This window comes from Mobula hypostoma, chromosome 2, assembly GCF_963921235.1.
Source record: "Mobula hypostoma chromosome 2, sMobHyp1.1, whole genome shotgun sequence".
NCBI lineage: Eukaryota > Metazoa > Chordata > Chondrichthyes > Myliobatiformes > Myliobatidae > Mobula > Mobula hypostoma.
Genome location: NC_086098.1, coordinates 246,606,777 through 246,619,748, shown reverse-complemented (window position 1 = coordinate 246,619,748; position 12,972 = coordinate 246,606,777). Strand labels below are relative to the sequence as shown.

At 54.6% G+C, this 12,972-nt stretch overlaps 1 protein-coding gene across 1 annotated transcript; it reads right to left on the bottom strand.

Moving 5' to 3' along the window:
* Window positions 1-262: 262 nt before the first annotated feature.
* On the bottom strand, window positions 263-12,769 carry scnm1 (sodium channel modifier 1). Its single transcript, XM_063032600.1, has 8 exons — window positions 12,683-12,769; window positions 12,095-12,165; window positions 7,808-7,896; window positions 7,230-7,342; window positions 5,432-5,526; window positions 2,834-2,985; window positions 2,371-2,518; window positions 263-1,871 (listed from the first exon to the last, which is right to left on the bottom strand). Exons 1-8 carry the CDS (start codon window positions 12,731-12,733, stop codon window positions 1,772-1,774), a joined length of 819 nt encoding a protein of 272 aa, XP_062888670.1. The 5' UTR covers window positions 12,734-12,769; the 3' UTR covers window positions 263-1,771.
* Between the last annotated feature and the right edge of the window lie 203 nt (window positions 12,770-12,972).

The window sequence follows — 12,972 nt, the reverse complement described above, 5'->3', positions numbered from 1 at the left end:
CGCGTTCCAGGCCGCGCACGCACCCTTTCTCTCCGAGTTAAGACCACTCTCCCCCCACCCCCACCGTCTTGTTCACATACAGGGGCGGCGAGGAGCTGGTTCGTACCCGCTCCGCAGGAATCCGGACCGCTCGGAACCGGACTAGGCGCGGAGAAGCGGCCGCCGGCGCCCCCTGCCTGCCCAGCCGCACCGGTCAGTCGGATCAGTAACCCGAGAAGCCGGCCGCAGCCGCAAACTGCCCCCACCCTCCCCTCTCTCGGGGTAAAAATAACTCAGGACCATGTTTGGCAATGGAGATTTGGAGGGAGACCGATCTTATTTTGGTTCCAAGTCAGACGCGTATAGACACAGACATGTGCAAAGGAGCACACACTCGTGCACACTGCTGAGAACCAACCGCGCACACGCGTACAGAAGATCGTGCGCTGTCACGCATGCAGATGCACAACTATTCACCGAGTGCGCGCACACGCGTTTGTGCAAATAACCCGGACAGGCACACTGGCGCGCATCTGACGATGGCATGCATACAAGTGTGCAAGCGGGCGTGCAAATAACCCGCGCACACATATCAATGTGTATTTAACCACGGACTCTTACACAAACGTGGAAACTCAGTGCAAATAACCTTCGGCACAATGAACCAAGCACGCACAGGTAGGGAGAAGGGGAGGTAAGTGGGAGGGAGGGAGAGGAAATGGGAGCCCCCGCCCTTCGCACCTCCTGACACCCAGGCTGCTCCACACTGCGCCTCAACGCTAGAGACGACTGCATATCCAGCCGTGTGCGTGCGTACACACACACGGGTTAGAGGGTCAGGAGGTTACCCCAACTACACAGAAGGTTTCACACCGTTGAAGAGTCAGACGCATTTTAACTGTAGACCGTGATATTCCCATTGGTTACAGTTCACTCTGGTCCATTACAGTCACAATCATCCAGTTCCTTTGCCACTTGTTCACTGGTCAGTTCAACTACTCGGCATCAATGTGGGGTTCTTTCTGGGGGGGGGGGTCGCTGTCGCACCATACCAGACCCATCAGCGTCCTCTCCCCCCACCGTGATTGTGTTCTTCAGATTCTGACCCAGTTATTGTGGTACAGTCATCCAGCACATCAGCTCTGTCACAAACAGGATGGCAGGTTATCTGAGACAGTTGGCTTTAACAGTTGTTGAAGATAGTGGGTACTTTGTGCCGAGGTGGTAGATGTGAAGGCTGGATAGGAGGGAGTGGGTGGGGGTGGGAGGGGTTGGGGAGGGAGGTGATGAATGGTGGAGGAATCAGCAGGGATTGGGGAGGGAGGAGGGAGAATGGGTGTCTCTCAGTTGGGCCTGACCCTTAGAGATCACCAGTAATGAAACTCCTGGTCGTGTTGAAAGATTATGCACAGGAACAGGCCCTTTGTACCTCAAATCCCTGCTAACCCCTCCTACCCCGCACCCTCCCAGTCACACTGATCCCATTTTATCCTGCTCGCAGCCCAGCCCAACTTCACTGAGAGGGGGAGGTGTGGCAGTGGGGGGAAGGTGGATCAGAGGAGGGAGCATCATGGTGAGGAACAGAGGGTGAAGGGAGAGTGGTTGAGGGGCGAGGGAGGAAGGAGGGAGAGTGAAGGGTGAGGAAGGAGGGAGAGTGAGGGGTAAGGGAGGAAGGAGGGAGAATGAGGGGTGAGTGGGCGAGGGAGGAAGGAGGGAGAGTGAGGGGTGAGTGGGGGGTGTTGGTTGACAGAAGGCAGAGCAGGTGACACAGAGAGGAGGTGGTGGCCTGGCCTCAGGGTGGGGGCAGTGCTGGAGGTTCTTCCTCATCTGAGTCGAACTCGACGGCCGCATCCCGCACCCACTTCCCGTCAGAGTCCGGAATCCAACCGGAGCTGTGGGGAGAAAGGCAGAGGGGAGGGAGTGAGCACCAAGCATCTTCCCCGTGCGAACGGGTTGGAAGGGAAGGAGCTTAACGCTGGTGGAATTAGTGGGATTTGGAGGGAGGTGGGTTGAGAGTGGAGGAATTAGTAGGGGTTGGGGAGGGGACGATGGGCTGTGAGGGGGGGCAGTGGGGAGGGGCCACCGTGGGGTGGAAGTGATGGACAGTGAGGGGATGCTGTAAAGGAGGACATTTCCTCCCCACATACCCTGGGCAACTGTGTCCCCCCACCACCACGATGACCTGTCACAGTGGCATCTTACTATGCAGAGTACAGACCCTTTATCCACGGGCTGAGGAGGTGTGGCATTAAACCCAACCCCCCGCCCCCTCCCCTGGGCGGGGGAGTGAAGCGGTTGCCACGGCGGACAGCTCACTCTGCATCGGTGGGGGCGGAGGGTGTGACGGTAAGGGGTGGGGGTGGGGAGATCTCTCCGTCCGCAGTGCCTCACCTCCTCAGGTGCAGCTGGTACTCCAGCAGCTTCTGCCTGGCAGGGTCCACCTCTGCCACGGGTGAGGGTGAGGGAGGGTGGTACCGGTCACTCTTCCTGCGGCCCCTGCGCCCAGCATCAGCGTCAGCCCCAGTCCAGGAGTGGGATCCTGTGGGGATAGAGGAGGGATAGTGACAGGAGGTGCACGCTTAACCCCCCCCTCACAACAATCCCCCTCCCTCCCCATTTTCTTCCTCCTTCTTTCACTCTCCCAACCCTCTGTATTCCCTTCCTTCCCTCCATCTTCTTTCTCTCCCTCCGCCTCACTCCATCCCTCTCCTCCCCTTCACCCTTTCTTCCCTCCCCCCTTCCCTCCCTCCCTCCCGCTCTCTCTGAACAACCCCTGCCCCATTAACCTCTTTCCCCACTTCCCCAACAGCACTCCCACCCTCACTTCCCCCATCCTGAGTTCTCATCCCGGTACCTGCTGATGCCTCTCGGGGCTGCTGGCCGCCCCCCCAGGCGTCGGCACACGTCCCTGGCCGCCCTGAGGCCACGCTCAGTGCCCCCACTGGCGGCTGCCCCCCCTCCGCAGGGCTGGGGCTAGGCACCTGTCTGGGGTGGTCGTCGCCAGATCTGAGGAGGAGGACAGGTGCACAGTTGGCGTGGGAGGCGCAGGGGTCAGATCGTCCCGACATGACGCGACTGCCAGCTCACAGGGCTTTAATATCAACTGTGCCCTCGGATCCTGAACCTTCCCAATGATGGAACCATCCTCTCCATGTCCACTCCATCCAATGTCTGGTAGGCTTCAATGGCATTCCTGCCCCTATCCCATCCTTCTGAACTCCATTGAGTGCAGGCCCAGAGACATCCATGATCCTCGTACTTTAACCCTTTCATTATGGGGATCATTTTCATAAACCTTCTCGAAACCCCACCCTCTTCTCATTGCTACCATCAAGGGTGAGGTACAGGAATCTGAAGGTACACACTCGATGTTTCAGGAACAGCTTCTTCCCCTCTGCCATCAGATTTCTGAATGGATGTTGAACCCATGAACACAACCTTACTATTCTTCTCTCTTTGCAGTACTTATTTAATTTTTATATATACTTCCTATTGCAGGTTAGAGTTACTTTAAGTATTGTAATGTACTTCCGCTGCAAAACAACAAATTTCATGATATTAAGTATTGCCAGTGATATGAAACCTGATTCTGTTGAAAACAGATCTCCTGCCATCTTAGAGGCCTTGCTTTTGAGGCAAAGAGTTTCAACTGGCTCAGGAGGGAACCTTTCTCCTCAACCCTGTCTTAAATGGCTGCCACCTCACTTTAAAAGAGTGACCCCCAGTGCTCGACACCCTCTCTGCACCTTCCCCTCAGGACCCTTAATATTGGAAGCAAGAGCCAACCCATTTCTGACCACCTTCATGATGTCCCCATGGGGAGGGAGAGAGGAAGAGACGCCCAGTCCTCACGGACAGGGTCTGCCTTTGAGGCAAGGGTGAGGGGTTACGGGGCAGGCAGGGCTGCAGTTCTACGTGGAGCGTGTGAGCCCAGGAACAATTTACCACCCTCTGCAGGGTGCTGGTACAGATGCCTGAGATAAACTTCGAAACGTCTATCATACTCTGCTCCCTGGGCCATTTGGGGTTCTGCAGTCTCTGTGGCCCCTCCAGCAGCATGGCACTCGCTCCTTGCCTCCAGATCTGACGGGTCTCACATCTGGGACAGAGTTCTCCAAGTTGTACAGTACAGAAACACCTTATCCGTGTTAACCAATGTGTCTGCCTTAGCTAGTTCCAATTTTCCTGTGTTTTCACTCCTCTACCCTGGGGGAAAATGTGTGTGATCATCTACCTTATCTACACCTCTCATGGTTTTAGAAGCATCTATCAGGTCACCCCTCAGCTTCCGTCTCTCTGGGAAAAACAGTCTCAGCCTATCCAGTCTCTCCTTATAACTGAAATCTTCCAGTCCTAGTAACATCCGTCTCCAGCTTAGTGACATCCTTCCTATAGTTGTGCCACCAGAACTGCACACAGTACTCCAAGTGCGACCTCACCAACGTCTTGGACAGCTGTAACACGTCGCTTCGACTCCAGCACTCAGTGTCCTGACTGAAGGCGGCCAACGTGCCAAGCGCTTTCTTCACCACCCTGTCCCCCAGTTCTGCTCATCCCATTTCAGGGAAGGCTGGGAGGGCGAGGAAGAAAGTCAGGGCCTGGAGAATGGAAGGTGGGATGTTAGGCTGCAGTTGTACAAGACACTGGTGAGGCCACATTTGGAAGATTGTGTTTGCTTTTGGACGTCCTGCTGCAGGAAAGATGCCGTTAAGCCGGAAACAGTGCAGAGGGGAGGAAGTTGCCAGGACGCAGGGGACTGAGTTATGGAGGGAGGTTGAGACTTTATTCCTTGGAGCATAGGAGACTGAAGGGTGGCCTTATAGCAGTGTAGAGAATCATGAGATATGGTGAATGTACACAGTCTTTTCCCCAGGGTTCGAGGGCACAGGTTTAAGGTAAGAAGGGAGAGATTTAATAGGAACCAGAGGGGCAACTTCTTCACCCAGCAGGTGGTCAGTCTATGGAGTGAGCTGCCAGAGGAAGTGGTTGAGGCAGGTACAATAACACTGGAAAGGTACCTGGACAGGTACACGGTTAGGAAAGGTTTCGAGCAGGAGTTCCCAACCTGGGCTTCACAGACCCCTTGCTTAATGGCATTGGTCCATGGCATAAAAAAGGTTGGGAACCCCTGGTTTAGAAGGATATGGGCCAAATGGAACACCTTAGGTGGGAATTTTGGTCGGCTTGGACCAGTTGGGCTGCAGGGCCTGTTTCAGTGGTCTTAGACTGTAATGGGCCCAGGGGTAAGGGGGAGTTTCTCACTATCTGTCCGATCAATGCACCTAAAATGTCACCGCTCAGCCTCCTGAGAACAAGGGCAGCTTTCCCAATCTCCCCTGACATCTCCAGCCCTCCATTCTCGGCAACACGCCGGTGAACCTCCCTGTTGTTCCCACATCCCCCCCCCAACCCCGCAGCGTGGCGGACAGCGAGAATGATGATGCAGTGGTACCGTTTCCGCTTGCAGCAGCTGTTGTAGGGGGCCGCTGTCAGCAGCGCGTGGTGAGCTATCTGTCGGGTCTTCCTGAGGAGAGGCGGCAGCGGCTCCTGCAATGAACCAGGCCGAGATCTCGGTCAGTAATCCCTCACACTGCTGCCGGGATGGGGCTCAATGAAAAATACAGGGACAGCAGCTCCTATTTCCCCGCCCAGGGGATCTTCGGATCACAGTTTGTGGCTCACGAGGGGCAGCCGCAGGTGGATGGGGTGGTACTGAAGGCTGATCGGATGTTTGCCTTGGTCAGTCAGGGCACCAAGAATAAATCTGAAAAACCTGTTCCCTCTCCTCTCATCCAACGAGAGCCCCATTTCTTGCTTCATTTAAAATCTACTGGGGACCCTGTTTCCAACTCCCTTCAAACCCACCAGGAACCCTGTTTCCCACTCCCTCCAAACCCACCGGGATCTCGTTTCCCGTTCCACTGACTCTGTCTCCACATGTCACTGTCTCAGGAAAGCTGCCAACATCAAAGATCTCTCCAACCCTGGGCATTCTCCGTTCCCCACTCTCCCACCTGGTAGAGGAGACAAGAGCTTTAAAATTCATACCAGAGATTCAAGGACAGCTTCTATCCTGCTGTCATCAGACCTCTCGTATGCTAAAAGATGAAATCTTGATCTCCCAGTCTGCCTCATAGTGACCCCTGCACTTTGCCTGCCTGCTCTGCACTCTCCACAGGGATTCCGGAGTGAGCCTGTGCCGGGTTTTACCCGCTCAGGGATCCCAGACTGAGCCTGTGCTGGGTTTTACCGGCTCAGGGATTCCGGAGTGAGCCTGTGCCGGGTTTTACCCGCTCGGGGATTCTGGACTGAGCCTGTGCCGGGTTTTACCCGCTCAGGGATTCCGGAGTGAGCCTGTGCCGGGTTTTACCCGCTCAGGGATTCCGGGGTGAGCCGGTACCGGGTTTTACCCGCTTGGGGATTCCGGACTGAGCCTGTGCCGGGTTTTACCGGCTCTGGGATGGCGGGGTGAGCCTGTGCCGGGTTTTACCAGTTCTGGGATTCCGGGGTGAGCCTGTGCCGGGTTTTACTGGCTCAGGGATTCCGGAGTGAGCACGTGCCAGGTTTTACCGGCTCAGGGATTCCGGGGTGAACGTGCGCCGGGTTTTACCGGCTCAGGGATTCCAGACTGAGCCTGTGCTGGGATTTACCGGCTCAGGGATTCCGGAGTGAGCGTGCGCCGGGTTTTACCCGCTCAGGGATTCCGGGGTGAGCCGGTACCGGGTTTTACCCGCTTGGGGATTCCGGACTGAGCCTGTGCCGGGTTTTACCGGCTCTGGGATGGCGGGGTGAGCCTGTGCCGGGTTTTACCGGTTCTGGGATTCCGGGGTGAGCCTGTGCCGGGTTTTACTGGCTCAGGGATTCCGGAGTGAGCACGTGCCGGGTTTTACCGGCTCAGGGATTCTGGGGTGAACGTGCGCCGGGTTTTACCGGCTCAGGGATTCCAGACTGAGCCTGTGCTGGGATTTACCGGCTCAGGGATTCCGGAGTGAGCGTGCGCCGGGTTTTACCCGCTCAGGGATTCCGGGGTGAGCCGGTGCCGGGTTTTACCCACTCAGGGATCCCGGACTGAGCCTGTGCCAGGTTTTACCGGCTCTGGGATGCCGGAGTGAGCCTGTGCCGGGTTTTATCCACTCTGGGATTCCGGAGTGAGCCTGTGCCGGGTTTTATCCACTCTGGGATTCCGGAGTGAGCCTGTGCTGGGTTTTATCCACTCTGGGATTCCGGAGTGAGCGTGCACCGGGTTTTACCTGCTCAGGCCTGGATTCTGAGCCCGACTCCTCCTCCTGGATGTGGCTCCGGTGCCGGTGCTTCTGAACTGCCATCTGTAGTTCCCTCTTCCGTCCGTAGAACTGCTGGAGGCCTGGGGTGAGAGGGATGGGTCAGTGGTTATTTAATGCACACGACAATCGATCAGCAGCGGGAGTGGTCAACCTTGTCATGGGGAAACAGGAGCAGTGGACGGGCGGAGATCATCTTCCCCAAAATGAACCATGATACACCCTCCTGCGGCGCCCTCTCCCTCCCACCGTCCCACGCTGAACCACCCCTTCTGACGCCACCACCCTGTCTGCAAGGCTCTCTCTCTCCCTCCCTCCTGCCCTGTGCCCTTCCTCCCATCATCCTCACTCCCTCCATTCCTGTGGCCTTCCCTCCCTCCCAACATCCCCATTAGATATATTTCATTTGGAGATTGAGGACACTTGGTATGTCACCAATTTCTTCAGCTGTACCGTATCCAGGACACCTTCAAAATACGACGCCTGAAAATTAAACCTGGTCTGATTTCGTCCCTCCGCCCTCAGCCCCTCTCCCGCTTACCACTTACTGGCAATGTGCTTCTTCCCTGCCCTGTGAACAGCCAGCATGTCGACTGTGTCGAAGACGGGACGGTAGGAACATACGGAACAGGCATACCTTGGGAAAGAGAGGGAGACACAGCCCAGTGAAGGTACAGTCGGGAGACGTACAGTCAGCCACAGGCTCCACAGCCTTCCAAAGACAGTTTCCCCCACCACCCCTGACCCTCAGGGCGAAGCAGCACAGTGTCATGCCCTTCAGCCCATCTAGTCCGTGCTGACCAACCACCCATTCCCTGCCGTCCCCATTTCACTCTCCCCAGATTTTGCCCCCCCCCACACACAGAAAATATCCTATCCGGATGGACCACCCCCTGGTACAGCAACTGCTCCACCTGCAACCACACTTGGTGAACAAACTCGGACTGTTTGGTCTGAATACACCACTGTACTGGACTTCCCAACCAACAGACGTCAGACAGTCAGGCTGCACAACCACTCCCCCCTCTCCATCATCCTCAACATGGCTGCCCCCAGGGCTGTGTTCTGAGCCCATTACTGTACGCTCCGCTCACACAGTATGGCCGAACACCCAAGTAATCACATTGTCAAGTTCACCGATGACATGACAGTCAACGATGAGATGACTCGCGGAGAGGAGGTCGAAGAACTTGAGGCCTGGAGCCAGGCAAATAAAGTCTTCCTTAAATTCAATAAGTCAAAGGAGATGGTTATTGACTTCAGCAGAAATCACACCACTCACAGCCTCCTTTACACCAATGGCACGCCTGTGGAAACTCCTGGGAGTGAGCACCTCGTGGTCCCACAAGACATCCTACACGATCAGGAAAGCTCACCAATATTTCCACTCTCTGACAAGGCCAAAGGCAGCTGGATTACACTTTATACCGCACGCTGTCGGAGCAGTGCTGCCAGGATAATCAAGGACACGACCCACCCAGCCAACACACTTTTCGTCCCTCTTCCCTCTGGGAGAAGGCTCAGGAGCTTGAAGACTCGTACGGCCAGATTTGGGAACAGCTTCTTTCCAACTGTGATAAGACTGCTGAACGGATCCTGACCCGGATCTGGGCCGAACCCTCCAAATATCCGGACCTGCCTCTCGGTTTGTTTCTATTTTCTATTTATGATTTATAGTTTAAATTTTTAATATTTAATATTTTTAATATTTAATATTTGTAATCCAGGGAATGGGAAGCGCAGAATCAAATATTACTGTGATGATTGTACGTTCTCGTACCAATTGTTTGGCGACAATGAAGTATAAAGATTATGCCCATCCATACGCACTACCTCCTGCAGGTGTGCGGCGGAGAGCGTCCGAACAAGCTGCATCCCTGCGGCAGACAGGCTCTGCAAAGGGTGGTCAACACTGCCCAGCGCATCCCTGGCACCAGCCTACCCAGCACCAAGGACAAGTGTACAGGAAGGTGCCAAAAGGGCCAGTAAGGGCATGAAGGATACCACCCACCCTGCTCAAGAAACGTCTGCCCCACTCTCGTCAGCACTGCACACTCCCTCTGTAACTGTAACACTCTATTTTTCATTCTACTCCCTCCGTGTACTGATCCGTCCAGCTGATCACCAACAGAAAAACCTTTTCATTATACCTTGGCACATGTGACAACAATTGGTAGTGGTGGGAGGGGTGGGGCTGGTGATTTACACTGGCTGATTGACCCACCGACCCTGCACGTGGTTGGGATCTGGGAGGGAACAGGAGCACGGGATGGGGGCGGGGGGGGGGAAGAAAAGAACCCATGTGGTCACAGGGTAAACTCTGTAAACTCCACACACACAGCAACGGAGGTCACCATCGAACCCAGTTCTCTCCAGCACATCTCAATAAACTCAACTTCATTAGACTCAACGAGAGAAGGGAGGAATGAGTCAATGAGGTCCTCGACCCTTCTAAGCTCATCCCATTTGTCCACACTTGACCCATATCCCTCTAAACCTTTCCTGTCCGTGACATGTCCATATCCCTCTAAACCTTTCCTGTCCATGACCTGTCCATATCCCTCTAAACCTTTCCTATCCGTGTACCTGTCCATATTCCTCTAAACCTTTCCTATCCGTGTACACCCGTCCATATCCCTCTAAACCTTTCCCATCCGTGTACCCGTCCGTATCCCTCTAAACCTTTCCTATCCGTGTACCAGTCCGTATCCCTCTAAACCTTTCCTATCCGTGTACCTGTCCATATCCCTCTAAACCTTTCCTATCCGTGTACCTGTCCGTATCCCTCTAAACCTTTCCTATCCATGTACCTGTCCATATCCCTCTAAACCTTTCCTATCCGTGTACCCGTCCGTACCCCTCTAAACCTTTCCTATCCGTGTACCTGTCCGTATCCCTCTAAACCTTCCCTATCCGTGTACCTGTCCCTATCCCTCTAAACCTTTCCTATCCGTGTACCTGTCCATATCCCTCTAAACCTTTCCTATCCGTGTACCTGTCCATATCCCTCTAAACCTTTCCTATCTGTGTACCTGTCCATATCCCTCTGAACCTTTCCTATCCGTGTACCTGTCCGTATCCCTCTGAACCTTTCCTATCCGTGTACCTGTCCATATTCCTCTAAACCTTTCCCATCCGTGTACCCGTCCGTATCCCTCTAAACCTTTCCTATCCGTGTACCTGTCCATATCCCTCTAAACCTTTCCTATCCGTGTACCTGTCCGTATCCCTCTAAACCTTTCCTATCCGTGTACCTGTCCGTATCCCTCTAAACCTTTCCTATCCGTGTACCCGTCCGTATCCCTCTAAACCTTTCCTATCCGTGTACCCGTCCATATCCCTCTAAACCTTTCCTATCGGTGTACCTGTCCATATCCCTCTAAACCTTTCCTATCCGTGTACCTGTCCGTATCCCTCTAAACCTTTCCTATCCGTGTACCTGTCCGTATCCCTCTAAACCTTTCCTATCCGTGTACCTGTCCATATCCCTCTAAACCTTTCCTATCCGTGTACCTGTCCGTATCCCTCTAAACCTTTCCTATCCGTGTACCTGTCCGTATCCCTCTAAACCTTTCCTATCTGTGTACACCTGTCCATATCCCTCTAAACCTTTCCTATCCGTGTACCTGTCCATATCCCTCTAAACCTTTCCTACCCGTGTACCTGTCCGTATCCCTCTAAACCTTTCCTATCCGTGTACCTGTCCGTATCCCTCTAAACCTTTCCTATCCGTGTACCCGTCCATATCCCTCTAAACCTTTCCTATCCGTGTACCTGTCCGTATCCCTCTAAACCTTTCCTATCTGTGTACACCTGTCCATATCCCTCTAAACCTTTCCTATCCGTGTACCTGTCCATATCCCTCTAAACCTTTCCTATCCGTGTACCTGTCCGTATCCCTCTAAACCTTTCCTATCCGTGTACCTGTCCGTATCCCTCTAAACCTTTCCTATCCGTGTACCTGTCCGTATCCCTCTAAACCTTTCCTATCCGTGTACCTGTCCGTATCCCTCTAAACCTTTCCTATCCGTGTACCTGTCCGTATCCCTCTAAACCTTTCCTATCCGTGTACCTGTCCGTATCCCTCTAAACCTTTCCTATCCGTGTACCCGTCCGTATCCCTCTAAACCTTTCCTATCCGTGTACCTGTCCATATCCCTCTAAACCTTTCCTATCCGTGTACCTGTCCGTATCCCTCTAAACCTTTCCTATCTGTGTACACCTGTCCATATCCCTCTAAACCTTTCCTATCCGTGTACCTGTCCATATCCCTCTAAACCTTTCCTACCCGTGTACCTGTCCGTATCCCTCTAAACCTTTCCTATCCGTGTACCTGTCCGTATCCCTCTAAACCTTTCCTATCCGTGTACCCGTCCATATCCCTCTAAACCTTTCCTATCCGTGTACCTGTCCGTATCCCTCTAAACCTTTCCTATCCGTGTACCTGTCCACATCCCTCTAAACCTTTCCTATCCGTGTACCTGTCCATATCCCTCTAAACCTTTCCTATCCGTGTACCTGTCCGTATCCCTCTAAACCTTTCCTATCTGTGTACACCTGTCCATATCCCTCTAAACCTTTCCTATCCGTGTACCTGTCCATATCCCTCTAAACCTTTCCTATCCGTGTACCTGTCCGTATCCCTCTAAACCTTTCCTATCCGTGTACCTGTCCAAGTGCCTTTTAAATGTTGTTAATGTAGCTGCCGCAATCACTTCCTCTGTCAGCTCGTTCCTTACACTCACCATCCTCCTCCTGCTACCCCTACCCGTTCCATCTTCGTCCACCAAACCCCACCCCTCCCCTCCTGCAAAGATATCGAATGCTTCCCTCACCTTCCGCTCTTCAGCAGGATGGCTTCGTCTTCGGGGATGTAGCTGGCCAGCAAGTCTGCCACCCGGCGCTTCTGTGGGGAGAGGGAGGTTACTGTCGGCAGGGACACGGTCCCGTTGACTTCACGGCGGGGAGAGCGTTCCCTGGGAACGCCCCGAGTGGGAGCCCTCCCCCGGGGTGCTGGGATGAGGGGGGTGGGAGGGACAGGCACAGGGGGGAGTTCTAGAGCTCAGGAGCCGGACAGCTGAAGAAACAGCCGTCAATGGCAGAGGGACCGGTATCTCAGGTGACATCGACATTGCGGACTCCGGTTCTGGGGGTCGTTGCCCTGACAACCCGCGGTCTCCAGGTGTCGGGGATCGTTGCCCTGACAACCCGCGGTCTCCAGGTGTCGGGGGTCATTGCCCTGACAACCCGCGGTCTCCGAATGATGGGGCCATTTCATAGCAACCGGTTGCCTCTGGGTGAGAGAGACAGGATGGTCCTGGGGGACAGGACCATCGCCACGGCGGCCCACGCCCGCTTGTGGACCCGGAACCCCCCGCCGTCCCGTCCCGTCCCGTCCCCTCCCCTCCCGTCCCCGGACCCACCCTGAGGACGTTGAGTTGACTCAGATCATCCCCATCCCGTTTGAAGGCCATGGCGTGTGGACCGGCGGCATCAGCTTCTGGCCGAGCGCAGTGGATCTTGGGACTTGTAGTGCCCTGCGGCGGCAGCGGGCGGGGTAGCGGGACACGGACTACAATATCCTAGATGCCCTGGGTGCTGTCAGAACTACATTGCCCAATAGCCATCACGGCAGCCGGTTTCTCAGTAATCACCGAAGAAAAGCGACAGCGAAAGAAGACAGCGGGAAAGAATTAGTTCTGAATCCAGACCA